Here is a 21,304-nt window from a genome sequence, read left to right as displayed (position 1 = left end):
AAAGGTGTTTACTCCTTTGTTATACCAACTCTATAATTACCAAAGTATAGGAATTATATATTTAACTATTTAAAGAATTTTTCACATGGGCCCTAAAAAATCACATTAGTTTCAAAGTTGATAGTCATAGTATAGGAGTATTATAGGACCTTACAAATATCTAAAATCTAAATATTAACAATTAATACTTTACATGCATCATATCATTGAAGAGTGAAAAATCTACATTGGGTTAATAGAAAAAGGAATTATAAATTTAATAATTGTACACATATATTAGGGTATACTAAAAATCATTATAGTATTGCGATGTTTTGACAAATTATTATATATATTTTTTATGTAGTTATTATTTATTTAGTGATTAAATAACAACATGGGAGGAGATTATTTCCCTTCTCGTCTTTCTAAAATACACCATCAGACCTTATAATTTTCCATTTAAAAGCACATGTCTGTACTTGTTATTTATGATATAGATAAAAGCAACCAATTTGGACAACATATTATCCGCTATAAATTATCTATATTTAGGTATATTTTGGACATGCTAGTGTGAGTTTGAAAGATAATTGAATATTTAAATGAGCAATTATCTGCATCGTAGATATTTTTTTGTACCTTTGTTAAAAATTTTCCTTTTCCGTTGATAAAATATTATTTATCAACATATTTTAATTTTTATGTTGCAACCGTGAATGCAAGTCAAATACCTGAACCTTGGACATAAATACAAAATGTATCCAGTCGGCAGATAAAATAATACGTAATAACTATAAGATGTATTATAAATGCAATTTATTTTTTAATTTTGACTTTTTTTAGTCATAAAAAAATGTATCAAGAAATAATACTACAATAATTAATACAATAAATAACAATAGATACAATTTGAATTCACTACAACACACATAGGTACTATTATATAATTAATAATATTATAAAAAAAACCATTAACAATAGATAATACTATAATCACATTAAAAGTAGGTACTTTCAAACAGAATACATTTACAATAAAATATTTTTGGTGAACGTTGCTTTTATACAATAAAAAAAATACTTATATAATAAATAAATATACATCTAATTGTATAATATTATTGAATACAATATAATATATTTAATGATAAAATACAATTTATGGAAAATCGTAATAATTTAGCAAGAGACCAGTTGAAAAAAACATAGAAGCACATAAATATGTTTTACAGTTTTACCGCATATATTACATTTGCTTTATTTGTTTGTGTGTCTATCTAACTATTTTAGTACTAATATTAATTTAATAATGGTAGTTATTCTGAATTTTTGGAATTTTTTAACTTAAATAAAACTTTATCAGAGGAAGTAATATCTCCATACACCTTATACTAAGGCATAACTTAATGGTCAATGAATATTTCTCTCTTATAAAGAAATCATTAATAACCAATGGGTTAGTTTGATATTCGTAATGTGTCTTATAGTGACTACTGTGTTCAATATAATACATCCCAAACCTTTTAAGATTTTTCAAGGAAATTGAGTTTTGAATTGTGTAGTATATTATTTATATTTTTTACTATTTAATTATTTTATGGAAGGATGTCCAAAATATGAAATACAATAAAAAATAGAGTACTTTGTATTCATTTGCAGAATATATATTTGAAAATATATGAATACAAAACAAATTTATATTTTGGATATAATATTATAATCATTTAATTAAGAAAAGGAGGTGTTTAGATTAGTCTGCATAATATAGAGAGTGAGAGGTTCTCATTATTTTGGTAATCTGTAATACAACAAACAGAGCAACGTTACAAGTAGGGCGCACATGAACTATGAAGCAACCGCGTTGAAGGAGAGAAGAAGAATTAGTTTTACCATAAATGAGTTTTTGAAGAAAGGTTAAAAGTCACAAACATGACAGTGATCAGTCATGATCAGAGATAGTAAATTCAAGTTTAGATGCACTGGGTCATAGTCATGAGCAGGGGAGGATTTAACAGTTGTTTAATCGGCCTAAATTATGTACTGAGGCCCATTTAAATCCTAAATTATAAAGTTAATTTTGACTAAAAATAAAATTAATATTGCAAACTAGAATATAATTTAAAATTGTTTTAATAATAAAATAATTTAAATATATAGAAATTCTTCAAAAGTAGAAAGGATTGAACCAATAAAGTAATAATTTATATATGTAAATCCAAGTTATTCTACATTCTACCTACTACCAGAAGTTTTGAGCTTTAGGTTATAACCGCCAAAAAGACTTTATTTTGTCAAATGTTACTAAAAACCTGTCAAACACCATGTCCCAATAACAAGTATAAGGAAAGCTAAAGAAAACACAAGAGTCTATACTTTTAAGAATAATAAAGAAGAAAATGTTCAAGTCTGTAAACAATTTTTTTTGGAAACATTATTTATTAGCCATGGGCCTGTAGACAAAGCATTTGAGGGAGTAGATACCAATACTGGAATATTCATAGAACATGAAAATAGAGGCAAAGCACCATCAGTTAATAAATCTTCAGATGAAGTTAAACAAAGAATTTTTTGATGTAAATCATATATTTTTGTTTTATAAATATTAAAAGTATTGAATAATTTATTTAACGGTACTGCTTAGCAGTAGTGATATACATACTTGATAGTTACTATGTAGTTGGACATTACTGCTATAGCAGCAATAAAAAGGGACGTAATAATAAAATGGACTGTTCATCAATGTGTTAACTGAAATGTATGAATAGCACTGAACAAATCCTAAAGGAGGAGGGTGATACTCGACTTTGAAGAACAATAAATTAAGATCAAGAAGCCATATGACAAGATTTGATCAGATCCACTCTACCAAGAGCAAATTGGTGGTAATATTTAATGTTATACAAAAATAATATGTTATAGGTGGAGAATTCTCCATGAAAATGTATTATATAATCCCTACAAATTAATGTTTGTAAACATAATTGATAATGATTATGAGTGGCAAAAATTTATTTTGACAAAATACCACTAATAGAAACTTTATTCTGTAATGGCGATAGGCCCATTTTCATATCTCTGGAATTAACAAAATTCGATAGTAGGCTGAATAGTGTGATGTTTCTCAATTTGTGATGATCAGCCAGTACTACTTTTTTAAGGAAAAGAACAAGACTATCGCTGTCACTTCTGCTTGATATGTTTCAATGTTTAAAACTTATCTACAACACAAATCAGAGTTGGGTTACCCTACATGCAAAATAATCAGGTGATTGAAGCGGCAAATTTGGCGTACTTAAAAAATAAAAATAAAATATATTTATAATATTATTTTATAATTTGAGACCGCGTCAAATTTTCTGCTTGTAGGCAGCAATAGCTTAATCCGCCACTAACACAGATAGCTGGATGTCACTTAAATAATTTAACAATTTGCGATAAAACATTTAGAGTAATTTATGTAAATGTATGCATATATATGCATAAGGTGCATTATCTAATATGGTAATACTTGATCAAGATGTACAAAATATAAGTAAAATTCAAAAAAAGTTAGAAAACAAATTTCGGCTGAACATCAACAGTAGAAGCTACTTAAGTATGACACGGAATATAATGTAAGAAAACCACCTGTCGACTAGTGGGCCAACAAAACCAAAAAATAAATGTCAAAACCCAATCGTCATTATAAAAGTTTTTTTGAGAAACTTCTATTTAATTTCATCACCAAAAGTGACAAGTGGACAATGAAACTTTAGCAATTGTATTTGAAGTCAACAAAACATTTTTATATAGTTGCAAATTTACTAAACGGTATAATTTCAAACTGATCATAATTGGTGAAAGCTGGAAAGTATATTATTATTAATTGCGTTTTTACTAAACAAATATTTTGTATAACTTAAAATATACAAATCATGACAGTAGAAACTGATTGGCCCATAACTGAACACTAATAAGACATTTTACTAAAAATTAAAAATGAATAACTAAATTTTAAATCTAGACATTAAATTAAATTATACATTTCTTTATTAACATACATAAATATTCTGATATTTATATATATTAAGTTAAAGTTACGTATTAAGAAATATTTAATAATAAATTAGTCACAGTTTGTTCATCCTAGGTTGAACAAAACCTTTTTTATTAACTAATAGCTTAATATTCTTAAAGCTTTGGGCACCAACTACCAAATTTTGTTTTATCCCTGAAGTGAATAGTGACAAGTAATGCATTACCTACCTACACATTTACATTTATTATTATCATAAATTATTATCTTGATCAGTTTTTAAAAGATTATGTAATGTGCATCGTTCCACGAGAGATCTCACAAAATCATTGACATCAGATATTATAAAATAATTTCATAATAATTGTGTAGGTCTGGATTAAGACTTGAAGTACAATATCTTACAATCTATGCAATCACAGTTAAACAATAACAAATAAAAATACAATATAAAAATTAATTTAATATTGGGTCTTAACGATGCTATTGTTATTAAGATCATTTGAGAATCGATTTATCTGATTTTTTTTGACACATAACAACAGTAGCATAAATAATTTTTAGTCGTCGCTCAAGTGCGTGGTAATGTGGTAGAGTAAGAAGAGATAAGGTCTCGTGTATGTCCAACATACTTTGTAATATATTTGTGAATGTTCCGCCTTTAATCGATTTAAGTCTTTGCCAAGTTTTCAAACGGATTCTGGTTATAAAATTTAACAAACATAATGAATAGTAAATATATAGGAGTATAATATGTGTATAATAAATATCGCATATTATATAGCTTGATTTTATCATCACAATAGATCTAAATACCTATACTAATATGTTATATTATATAATTATACTTACATACAACATTGATAAAGTGGAGCCAGTATGTCAATGTGATCTTTATAAGGATTCCCAAAACTGTTCAAACATTTTTTTATTGTTATTAAATAACACCATGCATGAGAATTAATACAAACGAAAAAGCTTTTATATATCTTTAAATCATTATACATAAAAATAGTTTCTAACATAAGATTTTGGATAAAAAAAAAAAATCTAAATTAGGATTCTATATCTCAATGGCTATTTCTAAACTGTGAGAATCTAAAAAATATACATACTAATAGGACACAGCAATATATTAAATTTTAATCAATTTTTCCATTTTAAGCAAAACAAAGTATGAACTCACTCAACAATATTTAATCCAATTAGACGTTTAGTTATTCAATTTTAGAGATTTTTATGATAATTATATTAATATAAAGATTTAGCATCAAACTGAACTATTAAAGCATCAATTGAAATAAAGATTTAAACATACTATGGTATAGTAATTTTGTTTTCTTCAAAAATAATTTAGTAAGCTGTATGCAATAAACAAAAAGTTACATACACCATTGTAAAATATTACAAAACTTATACTTTAGAATATTGTTTTTGGAATTATTTTTATAGAAAATTATGAAGAAAAGTTTCATGTATTTTTAATAAAATCTTAATCATTTTCAGCAACTAGAAATTGTTTTAAAACGATTGATAATCAAAATATAATGTTTAATAATTTCAATCATAGTAAAAAAAAATAGATGCAGGCGATGCAGCTGATTTAGATATTTTCTTTTATCTTATAACAAATTAGGTTTCAAATAGATAAGAATTATTAATTATAAACCCTTCATACCTTTTTCCATTATCAATTAGAAGAATAGTATTATTGAATTGTTCCACAACTTCATATCTATGTCGATCTCCGTTTCCGATTATAAAATCAAAAATAGATACATCAATAAAATCTAAGACTCTTTCAGAACTATAGTTAGATTTAACACTATCACAGTAATCATTATCATCTTCCCATCTAAAACAAATAATTAAATCAATTTATCATACATGCTTAAAAACTATTCTATTAAAATGTATAGATAAATAATAATAAATAAATAAATAAATAAATTATAGTAAATTATACCAAGGCACATACAAGAAAAGTTTTATGGGTTATCCCTGAAAATAAAAAATGTAATAACTAAAGAGCGGATTTTGCATATTTTTATGGTGTGTTCTAAATCCTATAGAAACAAGCTACAAATCTAAATCAAGAAATATAAATTAATTTAAAGAAAGTTTTATTTTACATAAAATTTCACATTTCGACTTTATTTTCATAAAAATGAACTAATTAGTACTTATGAATAAATATTTTTATTTTATAATCTAGTACAACATCTATTATTAACAGATATTATTTTGTAATTTATTAAGTTTTAGATTTATGTAAATTTAAAATGAAAAGGGACAAAAAATAAAATAAAATAAAATAAATAAAATTGTATATGAAAAATTCAAATCAATATTTTATAAAAATCCCAAACATAATATTTTACATGATTCAATAAATGGAAATTACTTAGATTTAAAAGAAGATCCTGCTATTCCAAACTGCTACAAACAATGGCTGATAACAAGTGTCGATGAAGAATGTGTGTTTTCACAATTAAAACACAAATTAAGTAACAGAATACATCGTTTTACAGAAAAAAACTTAAATATGTATATGATAATAAATGTTAATCAAATACTGTAAATCAGTTTAAATTTCGTATTCTTATAAACACTTAATGGTTAATGCCAACTAATAAATAATAATATTATAAATTATAAATAGCAAAAAAAAATATAAATACCTATAATAAAAAATTTGTTTTTACACAATTTTGCACATTTCAGCACTTTAATTGCACGTTTTTTAAGTGCAAAAAGCCAGTCTTTAGTTATAAATTTATAATACTATTAATTAATTATATCATGGAATAAATTAACTGTAATACAAATAAATATAATATGTTAAGTTGCTAATAATGGTCAATACTTGGTTCATAAATATTCTCTCTGGGTCAATTAAACATTGTCATTATTATTTATATATTTTATTTTATAAATGTATACTACTAATAAGCTATAAATATATAGATATACGGTAGGTTTCTAGTTTACAGAAAAAAAAACAAATTAATAGTTTAATAAAATATTTTTTAAACCTGGCTCTTTTGTTTTCAATATATGTTCTTCTCCAAGGGTGCAAATGTTTTTTAAGCTTTATATTTGATGGCAGATGAAATATTGCTGCTCCTTCTAGACGTTCACTTTTTGTACATATTGGATCTTCACGTTTACAATAATAACATTTGCCATAAACACATGTCTCCTTGGTTGTTGCTTATCGACCCAAAAATTTAATATTATACAAGTTCAAATTAAAGTAATACATTTAATTTATAATATGTACGTACAAATTAGATAAAATAAAAAAAATTATTTACTTAGAATTATATTTCATTTATTAAGTTATTTCAGTTCATGTATAATGACAAAATAATCTTATAGGATTTGGATTTTAATTATTACTACTAAATTAAATAATGTACATACAATATAGTTATTTAACTTGACAAAAAATAATAAAAGGCAAAACTGGGCACTAACTAGTTAGTTTTAATGCATATTAGTTAGATTTGATTATTTTACATTATAAACTCAACTATACTCTCTCCAGCAAGAGAACGTGCCGCAAATCAACCAAAATCCATTTTTCTGCGCATTCCCCAATGATACCCAGCCATAAGCAAACCAGTTTTGATAGCTCGGTGACGCGAGGGATTGCGCAAAATCGGCACCTTCTCTCGTTGGACAGACTATAGTTGAATTTAATGTGTAAAATAATCTAATCTAACTCATTAAAACCAATAAGTAACTAGTTATTCTTGTAGGTTTTTTTTTCAGATAATAATGTATTAATATGATTATAATCGAGTATTTTCAATTTTCAATTTTATGACAAAAATATTTATTTTTATATAAATAAAATATTAATAATACTATTATTTTACTTTTATAATAAAACTATAAAATATACTATATAGCCAGTATAGGAAATATAGCCTATATTTCCTATATTATGTATGAATTTTAGTATTTATAGTGTGTCAATATAGAGTAGGTATAGACAAATATGTTATGTTATACTGTTTGTATATTTATTATTTTGTTAAAATTTCTATTTTCTTATGAGTTATGATATTCTAAGAAATGAAAGTTAATACTTATTACCTACCTACCTATCTACTTGAAAATTTGATCAATATCAGTAATTCAATTTCATTTTTTATTCATCTCCAATAGTTCAAGTTTGTTACCTACCTACATTATAACTAATTTATGTAATATATCAAATTTGAAAAAACGGGTTTTTTTAATTTATATTTTAAACTAAAAAAAACTAACTTCTAACTTAAGTTAGTATTTTCACCAAATCAACTTTTAACTAAGTTAGAAATGTAGTAAATTTCAGATACCAACTTCTATTCTAATTTAGTTTGTTTTTGTATTAAAGTAACATAACTTTAACTAATTGAAAAAAATTACTAACTTTGAGCTTTGATAAAAGGTAACTTACAATTTATGTACATTGTTTTTTTTAATCCAATATTTGCTGTTTCATGTAATTCTGATGCATCTAAGATTCGTTTCACCACAATTGGAACACGTGGAAACCCAAGAATAAGAGAAATATAAAATGCTATTATTTCACCATTATAACGATCTTTACCGGCATATACACTGCCTTCAATAATTTCAGACTCTAGGTACCTTAAAATATATATACCATTAATAAGGACTAACTTATTACATTTAAAAAATAATAATTTTTTCAATTACATGGCTATCTCACAATATGTGGTCTACCAATGTTTTATGTTCTACCTATAGCTGGGAATCCTGCATCATTATTATTTATAGTAAAGTAACTTTTTTTTAATTTTGAGCCGTAAAAATAGTTTTTAAACTCTAAAGTTTTTAAGCTTTTTAACTCTTTCCTGTACACAAATTTTAATTAAAAAAAATACCATACATGCACAAAAATTGAAATTTTTAAAAATAACATATTCATATTAAAATTAATGTTTTTTTTACAATTTAAAATATTAAAAAAACTACCAATTATTTTTTGTAAATTTTGTTTATATACTGTGGTAGGTAAGTAGGATGACTTATGTCCCACTGTGTATTAAAAGTAAATCAAAGTTTAATTAATTTAAATTTTTTTATTTTTCCATTTTGGTAGACCGCATATTGGAAAATTTCCAATTACATTAATATACATTAGAAATCACATAAAAATCTATACTAAAATAGTATTTTAATTTAATGTACATACCATTTTGGTTTAAATAGAACTTCTTGTTTATTTTCAAACATAAGTATTAACTTAAGCTGGGTTCCTTTAAATGCATTATATGTCTTGGTAATTTTTGATGTTTTTAATAAGTTAATAGTTGATCCCAGATATGGTGTACCATAAAGAGGCATAAGTCCATTTTGGTTCATTACCTATATAATTTATTTAAAGTATATAATACAACTTTACTTTTCTATAGTAAAATTATAACATTTTAGATAAAAATTTAAATTAGTCAAGATCAAAAAACATTGAGAGGACACTGTAATCATTTGAGTCATATGTATTGTTTTCTTCATACAAATATACAACATTGCCAATTTGAGTTCAGTATGTGATTTTGTATTTGTAGCTTTAACATTAGAGTAGATTGACTTATTATCAAAATAAAGATAAGAACATTTTCTGTGCATGCGTATTGGCTTTTTTTTGTTATTTAATTTTTAACCAAGTTGTGAACATTTTTAATTTGCAAAATTTTACATACTCATATATTGCTAAAAATTAAAATATTTTAAAAATCCATTGCTTAAGCATAGATAAATTTTCATACTTTTAATTTTGATAATTGGTCAGTTTACCTTACTATTATAGCTAACAATACAAAATCAGTTGTACTGAATGCAAGGTTAGGTGATATCTGTCATTAAATTCAAATTTAACATATCCATTATAGTGACTTACTCTCCATCTCTATTATACAGCAGAGCGATACCCACTTGCCCGCCTTTTTTTTTTAGTTATGTATAACATATTATAAATTATAAAAATAGTAAACTTCTTATAAAAACCATATCATAATAAAAAGTCTTAACATGTATAAATTAAATACAAAATTTACTAATTTATCAACAAGTAGATAAATTTCAATAAAATAACATAATACTAGTATAAAAATAAATTTTAAAAAAGGAATTTCATTTGAAATGACCTAAAGTGGTTCAATTGTATATTCCTATTATAAATATAAATTTCATTCACATCTGCAATCTATTTAATACACCTAAGTGATGTTCACTAAGTATAAATGTGAACACAATAAATATATTCTTTTCAAACACTAATAATATTGAGAAAAAAAGTAAATACTTACTTTAATAGTAGCAGCAAATAAATCAATATCACCATTGATCTTTAATTTTAAATTACTTAAGAGTACATTAAGTTCTCTTAAAACATTTGACTGAAAAGTTGGTACTGGTACATCATACTCTTTGTCAAGTTTACTTAACGAATTCATAATATTTTGAGTAGCAGAGTATGTTGCATTGTATTTTATTACAGATGGCTTCTAAAAAGTAAAAATACAGAAAATATTAATTATTGCTTTTTAGCAAGTATCTATAATATAATTTAAAAAATATTTCATTTTGATTTAAAAATAAAAAAACCATTTATTATATATTATTAAGAATTAACTTCGTAATTAAATTAGCATTATATTCATGTGGGCTTTGTGTAAATAAGTAATAATAATAATAATAATATATTTTGACATAAAAGATTAGCTTACAATAATATATAAAATATACAGTATAAACGTGACCCCCCAAAAAGCAAAGCTTGTGCTCGGGGTGGGTAATTTCCAGAAAAAAATAAAAATAAATGAATAACAATTTTACATATATTTTTCAATTATTCCATAAATTTTATTCAATACCTATGTATAATTAATGTATTGATATTGATTTACCCAACTCGTAATATACAAATTATTACAATATAACATATTATATAACATATTGTAGACCAATGATAATAATTTAAATTGATTAAGTTTCAAAGGTTTACTTACTCCTATAGATGATTCATCTTTTGAAAAAAAGAACACTAAATAAACATTTAAACACAAAACAAGAAAAATGCTCAATAAAGTTATATAGTAATATTTATAGTAGCATCTAAGATATAACATAATTGTTTCTAAAAATGTGTTTTACTACTTAATAGTTCAATCAGAACTACATTTCTATAAAACTATGTGAAAACATTTTTATTCTATACAATAGTTTGTTTAACTATTACAGTTACACCTTATGAATTATAATAATACAGTTGATTTATATATTTGTAAAAAATGAAAATATTGAATGAAGGTAGTAACTAGTAGATTGGTAGATTTTGCACTTATCACTATTCACTTACTGATAAGGTGATAACAGCAAAACTACATGTTAAATTGCCTAAGTATTTTGTACAAGGGGTTATGAAGTTCTAAATTCTAATTAACAAATTTGAGATGGATTCTGTGTAAACAGTGGCGTACGCAGGGGGGGTGTCAGGGAGATATGACACCCCGCCTTAAAAATAAGTATCTATTCAAATTATGAAACAATGACTAAAAAAAAAGGTCAATTCGCACATATAGTTATGATTTATGACACCCCCCTTAAAAAAATCCTGCGTACGCCACTGTGTGTAAATATCAATTATTATGAATTTGTAACTATTGAAAACAAGTGATTGAAAATTATTAATATCTTCTTTGCATGCATTTAAGTATAATGTACTAACTACTCGTTTTTACAAGATTTATGTAGTCAACATTCCTAAATCAAACACGGTTTATATTTTCCTCTAAACATTTGATAATATACAAATTTGATCTAATATTAATTGAATAGATGATTGCAGAAACGACATGAGTCAATTTTTAAAACTTTTGGATAATTGATAAAAAGTGTATGATTTAAATAATTCTGAAAAAAATTCTTATTTAAAAATGAATACTTGTAGAAATATATAATAAAAACGTTATAACTGAAGCCGTTTTTCCACTCAACACATAAAAACAGATGACTAGCATGACGTGTTTTTGCTAATATCCAAATTTCACAAAAAATGTGACTCGGGTCGTTTTTGCAATCATCGATTCAATTGTAAATTAACTGTGATAAAGTAGATTTGCTGTGTTACGCGTATGTAAAAGAACATAATATAACACTGAAGTACAAAGTCCCAATACTTTTAATGAGCTTTTTGATGTTATCATTTTAAGTGAAACATGGATTATTAATGATTTAATTTTCAATTTAATGGGTATATTAATTTTAACTTTATTCATATTTTTTTATAAGCGATGAGATTTCTATTATATTAACAATACAATTAAATCGGGTGGAATAATTAATTATGAACTTAATAAATATTTTGTAAAAGTTGGTAAAAATATTGAACACGAGTTTTTTTTTTTTAAAAAAAAAAGGACTTAGACAAAAACAAGGAAATATATGTGTTAGTTGTTAACAGTGGCGGTTTTAAGGGTGAGGCAAGTGAGACGGCGCCTCACCTAAAATTTTGTGGTAAATAATACTCAAAATGTGAATTTCTTGGTTCACTAATAGCACATATTTCGCTAATAATTTTTAACGTATTTATGATTTTATTTGAGAAAAAATTCTTCTTCATTTAACTTTACGCCGGTATTACAACGTATTTCCAATGACGTTAGAGAGGATATTAGGAAATAAAGTCCCCGGAAAAAAAGGTGCCTAATTATTTGATTTAAATTCAGTCTTTTATCATTTAGGTATTTATAATTTATATAAATAGATACATTATAGCCCATAGGTTACATACATGTTACATATTTTGTTGAAGATAATTAACAAACAACTAAATTAAATAAGTACAATATAATAAAACAATTAAAAATTTAATAAAATGATCTTTTTCTTGTATTTTGACCAATTTGCTTTAAAAAATTAAGATTATCTTTAGATTCGTCCTCGTCAAAACGCTGACATAAAATGTTCAATTTTTTTACCAACTTTTGTTTTTTTCCGATTAATTTCTCCTGTACTTTGTACAACTTGGGCAAAAATTTGTCCTGGGTAAATTGTTACAAGTCTAAAGTGAACATTCCTTTATCTTATGTTTAATTTTCATAGCTCATATTGCACCTTTATTAGCACTATGACAGTGTTCTTCTTTAAATCGTATGATTTTTGTAATTTCCAAATCAGTAATTAATATTAATATGATAATAGATCTACTATTATAGTCAGCCCGCACTTCCACAGCCACGGCTACGTTTAACAAAAAAATAATTAATCAATTGTTATTGTTGTAATACATATGTATATGTCACTACTCACTATATATATATAATTAAAATTATATTATATTATAACTATTTTTATATTTTTAAATTCCATTCATACTATTTAATTTTTGTTATGATAGTGGGAGGGTTATACATAATTCGCTTCACTAAAAAAATACAACCAAAACCGCCACTGGTCGTTAACAATAAAAAACAATATTACTGTTAAAAAATATAAACTTAAATTTAAATTAAATTATCTTATTTTTATTAAATGTTCAATTAAAAAAAAAAAAATTTTAAATAAAAGTATACAAAATATATTATACGAGTAATATAATTATTAATTATAAAATAACAACTTTTTTTCTGTGTTAAGATTTAAGCATCAGCTAACAAACACAACCCGAGTGTTTAAACTAAGAGATCAAGAGCTTACGGTGAAAAGTGATCATTGTTTAGGAAAATACTATAAGATACTCCACGTACGGTATTTACCATTTGGTGGTAAGGTTAATAATTATTATCCAGTATAAATTAATTACTAATATATAAATATATCTAATTGAGTAATTGCGATTAAGAGGACGTAACTCCCGCGTATGTTGTTGCCGTCTTACAAGTGTACAACATAACAAATTTACGCTCAGTAGATCACGTTTAGCTCCGTTATAGTTTAAAAAATAATAATGAATTGATCTATTGTGAAACTTTATGGTGAGAAAATTATCTGTGTTTGTATGTTGGTTTTTTTACGATTATTCGGTTTTTAAGTGAGTTATGAGCATTTTTAATTTACGCTAAATTATATACGCATAACTTGTTAAACAATTAAACTATCGTAAAAAACCAACATACAAACACAGATAATGTTCTTACCATCAATTTTCATAATAGGTCGATTCACTCTAATTTTTAAACATGGAGCTAAACGTGATCTACTGAGCATAAATTTGCCATGTTACGTACTTGTAAGACGAAAACACACATGCGAGTGTGATGCCCTCTTAAAATATAAATTATGGCTATTTGTATTAACTATCAATATTGATTTTTATCATTAAAAAATGTTGTTTATAGTTTATTTTTAATTAATAATTCATATTCTTTAAAATGTTAAAAAAATTAAAATGCCTAGTCTTAAAAAGGGTACAATTAAGTATTGCAAATCAGTTCATTGTTGACCTGCAGCGAGACCGCACGTATATACGGTTGTTCGCTCTGTTATCGCATTTTATTATGTAATCAGTTATCAGTTCACGGATTTCATTCCGTTGAATACGTTTTCTTTTAATATGAACTCCTCTCCGAAAATTTCCAAATCCAAACGGTCGCTGCCGTCTTCTCCAAATTCACCTATTCAAACGGAAACCAAAAAAACCAAGTCATTTGTTTCGCCAAATAAATTCGCTGTCCTAGCCAACAATGAGGACCATGATGCCTAACTCGATACTTCTAGTGATACTACCAATATTATCAACGAGTCAAATCTTCATCATCAACAGGACAACCTCAGGGCTCCGCCAATATACGTTCAAAATATCACCAACTACTCCGCATTCAAAAATGCATTAATACAAATCACCGGCCTAAACGGTTTTTCTTGTAAGTCTACTTCTTCCTCTCTGATTATTCGACCGCATGGACGTATTATGTTTAACCTAATCGTTAATCATCTAATGGGCACCAGTGCCTCTTTTCACACCTTCATGCCTCCACCATATCGACCTTACAAGGTCATTATCAGAAACTTGCACCATACAACACTCATTTCCGATATATCTGACGCACTCTCGGAGTTAGGTCACTCCACCAGACGAGTCACAAACGTCATAAAAAATGGGCACCCATGCCCACTGTTTCTTGTGGAATTAAATCCCAACACCAACAATAAAGATATCCTAAACTTGTCTTCAATTTTGCACACATATGTAAAAGTCGAACTACCATATAGGACAAAGAGTGGTCCACCTCAGTGCCGTTACTGCCAAAACTACGGTCACACCGCAAATTATTGCCACCATCCTCCACGGTGTGTCAAATGTGGGAGTGACCACCACACCGAAGACTGCACCAAATCCAAAACCAGTCCAGCCAAGTGCGCCCTATGCATGGGTAATCACACTTCCAATTACAAAGGGTGTCAAATTTTCAAAGCTCTTCTCAAACGACGCAAAATCACTCAATCAAAACCACAGAATCCGATTCCGGTACCCACTTCTCTTCATCACCAGACTACCCCTCCCCCTCCCAAAACTTCTTACGCCTCCGTTACTAACTCCAAAAATATACCTCTACCCAATATCCACGCAATTGATAATCCACTAACTAAATTTTTATCTGAACTTTCCTCTTTAATCACTCCCCTCATTACGCTCCTTTCAGCTGTTCTAAATAAACAGATTGTTCCATAGTCCGATACTCTGATACCTTTCTTATCACATAATTAAATTGAATTTAAATATTTTTAATTGCCAGTATGTAAATGTAATTAATGTACCTATAGGTCTTCAATTCATTTTATTACTGTAACATTTTAGTCTATATCATATAATTGTAATGTTTAATTTTGTACCTGTACAATCGTAATTGTCGAGCTATCATAGTTTCAACTAATAGCTAATAAAAAAAAAAAAAAAAAAAAAAAAAAAAAAGTATTGCAAAATGGTATAACACTAAATTATTTTTATAAAGTAAATAAAAATGAAAAATCAATGGAGCCTTTATATTATATGGATACAACTACATGATTTGGAAGTATACGGCGTATACTCACTTCTTTAGATTTTTTTTTAGCGTATACTCTTTAAATTAACGACGATAAATGGGTATAAGGCCATATATAAAGCAATTACTAGTATCAGATAGAAAAAACCGATATAATCATATTATGTCTATTTTTAACATGGCTATGGTTGTAATTTATAATATCTATAAACAACATGTATACATGTATAAATATGTAACTGTAAATTAGTGTGTAATTCTGAATCTAATTCTTGTATTTTTAATGCAATTGTAATACACTAATCAGTAGTCAATAATATAAAATATTATGACATAGTTTTTTTCATGTTTTTTTATGTTAAATACTAAATAATTTAAAACTTTTAAGAGTTACAAAATACCTATAATTATATATATTTGTATTTAATTTAATTATTGTTGAATATCTATAACCTAAATAATTATTAATAATTGAAAAAATATTCATTATAATTTTGAAGTGGCTTATAGTATGTTCTATAATTTGTAATTAAAATAATTTATATGGCAGTTGCAATAGGAAATACTTTAATTATGTAGGTAGCTATTTGAGTATTTAGGTATTTCATATTTTCATTCCTAATTATTATTGTTAAAAATTGGCATATTTTATATGATTAATTTCATCTTGTGTGAGTAACAAAATCCAATTCACAACATTTGGGATTAAATACCTACTCAGCATTTATAGTGTATATTTTGACTATTTTGGTGTTAAATGCCATAATATATTTTATTTTAAGACTATATTTAAAATATTTTATCATTATGTGGTTTCATTTAGTTGTTGAAAAATAATTGTCTAGGTAGTTTTAATGCGATAATAATTAATAAGGGTTAAAACTGTATTTGAGCGAAGCGAAAAAAACATTTTTTGATTTAATGTTAAGGTTATATTATTGACACCTAAGATCTAACAGCGTCAAGAAGGCAATATCCACGAATAATTTTAGCAATACACCACTCACTACATCTAGTAACTGTGTTGAATCAGTTATAGGTACCACGATATAATTATTTATTACAAAGATAGATTGAATTGAATTATTTAATGCCTATATAAAAAATCCAATATTAATAAAGAAAAAATGAAATATGTTTAAATAGCTACTTCTAATTATAAAATTAATTTATACATAGGTCAGTTTTTTAACAAGCAAATGTTTATAACCAAATAATTAGATAATTATGTCAGAATTGTTATTATATAAGTATTGATTTTTAGTTATAAATTTGAATAAGCAACCAATTAATTAATTATAGTCATTGTAATAGTATTGATATAATCTAGGGTATAATACTAAAAATATAACAACAGATAATTTATAATTGTATTTAATTGTATTAAAATAATTATATTACGTTCACAATTATTAGAAATTAAAAATATTGGCAACTAAATACTGATTTATTATCTAATGTGGTTAGGTAACTTTGTATACTGGGTGCATAGGTGTATACCGACTCTAAAAATAGGTAGTGCCCATATATTATTATCTGCCCTTTATATTAATACTATAAGACTTTTTTAAACTAAATAATTACAATTAAATTATCACAATTTTGAATAATATATAATATAAATCACTGCAAGTTTATAGGCTAAAGGACCAACTAAATACAGACTTACTATAAAGTATACACAGTGAATAATAATTATTTTTAAAATTAATTTTAAGAATGTCATCTAAAATTGACTGGTAATTTAGGTATATCTAATACAATTAATATATGGGCAATTTGATTAGGGTATTAAATACTTTAACTCATGAAAAATCACCAGGCGTGCTGAGCACATTGAACACACCTATATGACCGAATAATTCATATAACATCTCATTATTTCAAAAACTATTAATCTTTTTTAATATATTTTTGATACATAATTCTAAATTTGTTCAATTTTACAAATTTCATAATTTTTTGTAAAATATGGTAGTAGGTATTTAGGAACTATAAATATATTAGATCCAGCTCTGGAATGTAAATACAACAAATTCAATAATTGTAGTAGATATAATGCATCCGACATGATATTAGTTATTAAAAATTAATGAAATAAATTGTTCAATGTGATCAGCAATAAAAACCAATAAAGTACTGTTGTATGTGCCAATAAAGCATATATAAAACCAATTTAAACAATAGTCGAAGAAGCAGGTCATTGAAGCAAATGAGATGAGACAATAAAATGTATAATATATTTAAGGCAAAGATTCCCAACCAGGATGCCACGAAATTATTTGAAATATATTTTTAGTCTATAGGCCATAAATGCATAGGTTGCCACTGGATTTATAGAAAACGACTAAGGGAGATGCAAGTCAAAAAGAGTTGGAAACCTCTGATTTAAGGCAACAAAAATTAAAGAACAGGGAATCTTTTCAAAATTATAGTACAGGTTAGGTTAGGTTATACTAATATTATAAATACATTTATACGTGTTTATATAAATAAAGTTGTGTTACTACAACTTAAAATATTTTTACTTTTTAAACATGTTATGAATTGTTTGTTTTTTCTAAGTATAACACCTTAGTATTATTAAAATAATTATTTTAGTTTGCATATTATACATTTATATTTATGGGATGAGATTCATTTACCTTTAAACATTTATTATTTCAAATAATTTTAAGCCATACAATACAACATTCTTAAGTTTTTTTACTCTTTGAGTGATAGTATACATTATATACTCATATATTGTACAAATATGCATTAAAAATGAAAAAATATTGAAATATGCAAAAAAATGAAAAATAAAAATGTCACTTTTGAAGTCTCTGTTACATGAATCAAATTATAAACTTGGAAAGCATTGTCTAAGATTAACCAGAAAAAGATGCATTTTGCATTTAAATTTGTTATTTATGAATATTTGCATATTTATGGTTTCTAGTGCTATTTTGCTAATTTTGAGTCTTGAGTGCCATTTATAGGCATATTTTTTATATGATAAGGAAATAAATGATATAACTCTAGTTAAGTATATAAGTATACAGAGTGATTCTTTTATGATGAACCACTCACCATTTCAAAAAGTATTCATATTATTGAAAACATTTTTTTACAGTTTCAAGTTGTTATAAAAACAACGCTTTTATTAAAAAATTATAGTTTTATTCTGCTTTAGAATATGAAATTAAAACTATGTTGTCATTCAAAAAAGTAAAAAAACTTTAAAAAAATATAAGGATAAAAAATATTTAAAACTATAATTTTTTTCATGTAACAGACTTCAAAGGTGACATTTTTATTTTTCATTTTTTTGCATATTTCAATATTTTTTCATTTTTAATGCATATTTGGAGAATATATGAGTATATAATGTATACTATCACTCAAAAGAGTAAAAAAACTTAAGAATGTTGTATTGTATGGCTTAAAATTATTTGAAATAATGAATGTTTAAAGGTAAATTAATCTCATCCCATATATATAAATCATAATTAATTGATTTAAGCAACAAAAGAAAATTAACTCATTCTGGCTTTAGTATATAATATGTATCGAGGTAAAAATTAAATAATATGTTAAAAGTAACCATAATGGTATGGTATCATAATTTTAATTTTAGTAAAATAATTTTAAAAAAACACTTAAAGAGGGTATCAATATTTACTATGTATACCGACATAATTTTTACACAATTCAAATTTAAGTTTTATGCAGTTTTATTTTTTATTAATATCAAAAATAATTCTTTACCTTGTTTTCAAAAACATTTTAACCAATTATGAGTTTGTCATTAAACTATCTATTACCTAAGTACACGTATTCTAAAACAAAATAATATAAAATACCGAGTAAAATACATTATTACAGTTCCTGTGTTTTGTTGCCGTTTGTTGATATCACTCAATAGTAATTGTGATGCAATATAAAGTTTTATATCCAACATTAGTAAATATTAATGAAATGTACTATTTTCAATTACCATACTATCAGCCTTACTGAAATTAGGAATATAATATGGTTTACCTTCATCCGTCTACGCTGAAATTGAAAAATAAAAATGTTTTATGTACATTTATAATAGATAAAAATTCTAAAATAAACTAAATTTACATACTACTTGAACACTGGTAGTCTATACTTCTCCAACATCACTAGAAATACTCAAAATGGTGGTATACATTTACAGTGTTTGAGGGTGTAGATATCATTGTCATTATTGCCATTATAGTTGTTGTACTGCCATGATAGAAAACGAGTTTGAGCTGCCTTGTAGCCGTAGCCATGTGGTGGTGCATACGTCTTATGTCTCCATAAATGTACATACTTAATGGCCAACAATTCACGACGCTTGCAGAACGTACAGTAAATGTAATCACAAAAAGACATAGCCACGTCTTGAGGCTTATATTTATTCATACTCTTGATCGGAAACAGCCGCATCGAATATTTGTTGACGCGGTTGATTTCGATTGACGTTTTAAGTAAATAATCGTCATGATTGCGGGGCGAAACATCATAAACACGTTTCCTAAATTTCTGATATATAGGCTGTAGCCTTCGAAAAGTCCTTAGAGTGTCATCATCCAGTGAAGACGAATTGAACAAAAGCGGATAGTGAACTTCGCCATGTTGCAAGCAACCGTTATTCGTTACAATGCACTTCCAGTAATCGCACAGGCATTCGTACGTGAAAATTATGCCGGTGTCGAATAGATTTATAAAAACTGATACTACGGAAAAATCGAACCATGAAAATATTACCTGTATTGGCGGTTGGTAATCGGTACCATCGGTAAGGAAATTGATCACCGTGGTATAATCGGCCGTATAGTAATTAGACTCCATGTAGACTGCATTGTTGTGAGGGAATTCAAAGTCTGCGGGAAGATACGCCACGGCAAAAATATCAATTACATTGAATCTTTCCGTGCGACCGACCAGCCACGCCGCGCATTCTCCCGACACGTAAAACTGAGAATTTATCAGACTTTTCGACTTGCAACTACTACGCAGCAATGACTTGACGCGATCCAAAGCCGGTTGTATGCGTTCCAGTCGTCGTTCATACTCTGCCCGATGACGTGTATGAATTTGGCACATCATGTTTTATTTATTTTCCAAACGTTCAAAATAGCCCGCTGTAATACAGTAATTTGAAATATTGTAAGTACCTACCTAACCTAACCAAACACCTATAGTACATAAAAATCACATGAGTTATAAATGGCCGAAAAAATTAGGTACACAAAATGGCTTCAAAAACGTGATAAAGTTAGGTTCATATCTTTATCATAGTTAGGTT

General features: G+C 26.0%; 2 protein-coding genes across 3 annotated transcripts; both read right to left on the bottom strand.

The window, feature by feature from the left end:
- Window positions 1–783: 783 nt before the first annotated feature.
- On the bottom strand, window positions 784–20,251 carry LOC132923770 (glycosaminoglycan xylosylkinase homolog). 2 transcript variants are annotated; one of them, XM_060987730.1, is made up of 8 exons: window positions 20,120–20,251; window positions 10,324–10,521; window positions 9,210–9,382; window positions 8,448–8,641; window positions 7,033–7,210; window positions 5,676–5,852; window positions 4,850–4,909; window positions 784–4,697 (listed from the first exon to the last, which is right to left on the bottom strand). In XM_060987730.1, exons 2-8 carry the CDS (start codon window positions 10,468–10,470, stop codon window positions 4,496–4,498), a joined length of 1,131 nt encoding a protein of 376 aa, XP_060843713.1. In that variant the 5' UTR covers window positions 10,471–10,521; window positions 20,120–20,251; the 3' UTR covers window positions 784–4,495. The 2 variants fall into 2 exon arrangements, with proteins under 2 accessions (XP_060843713.1, XP_060843711.1); XM_060987728.1 differs by lacking the exon at window positions 20,120–20,251 and adding an exon at window positions 11,026–14,461.
- LOC132923771 (uncharacterized) lies at window positions 19,701–21,269 on the bottom strand. The gene is made up of 2 exons (XM_060987731.1): window positions 20,117–21,269; window positions 19,701–20,040 (listed from the first exon to the last, which is right to left on the bottom strand). The coding sequence occupies exon 1, from the start codon at window positions 21,103–21,105 to the stop codon at window positions 20,164–20,166; it is 942 nt and encodes a 313-aa protein (XP_060843714.1). The 5' UTR covers window positions 21,106–21,269; the 3' UTR covers window positions 19,701–20,040; window positions 20,117–20,163.
- Window positions 21,270–21,304: the final 35 nt, after the last annotated feature.

The sequence above is a fragment of the Rhopalosiphum padi genome, chromosome 3 (assembly GCF_020882245.1).
Source record: "Rhopalosiphum padi isolate XX-2018 chromosome 3, ASM2088224v1, whole genome shotgun sequence".
NCBI classification, from domain to species: Eukaryota; Metazoa; Arthropoda; class Insecta; order Hemiptera; family Aphididae; genus Rhopalosiphum; species Rhopalosiphum padi.
This window is presented reverse-complemented; position numbering and strand designations above follow the sequence as displayed.

Bases quoted from the DNA above. Each gene is read 5' to 3' on its own strand.
- LOC132923770 (XM_060987728.1), bottom strand. From the start codon at position 11,145: ATGTTATATCTTAGATGCTACTATAAATATTACTATATAACTTTATTG. The intron at 8,642-9,209 runs GTATGTACATTA...ATATATTTTAAG, and splicing joins GTTCTATTTAAACCAAAATG to GTACCTAGAGTCTGAAATTA. The intron at 5,853-7,032 runs GTTTAAAAAATA...TATTTGTTTTAG, and splicing joins ATTGAAAACAAAAGAGCCAG to ATGGGAAGATGATAATGATT.
- LOC132923771 (XM_060987731.1), bottom strand. From the start codon at position 21,105: ATGATGTGCCAAATTCATACACGTCATCGGGCAGAGTATGAACGACGA.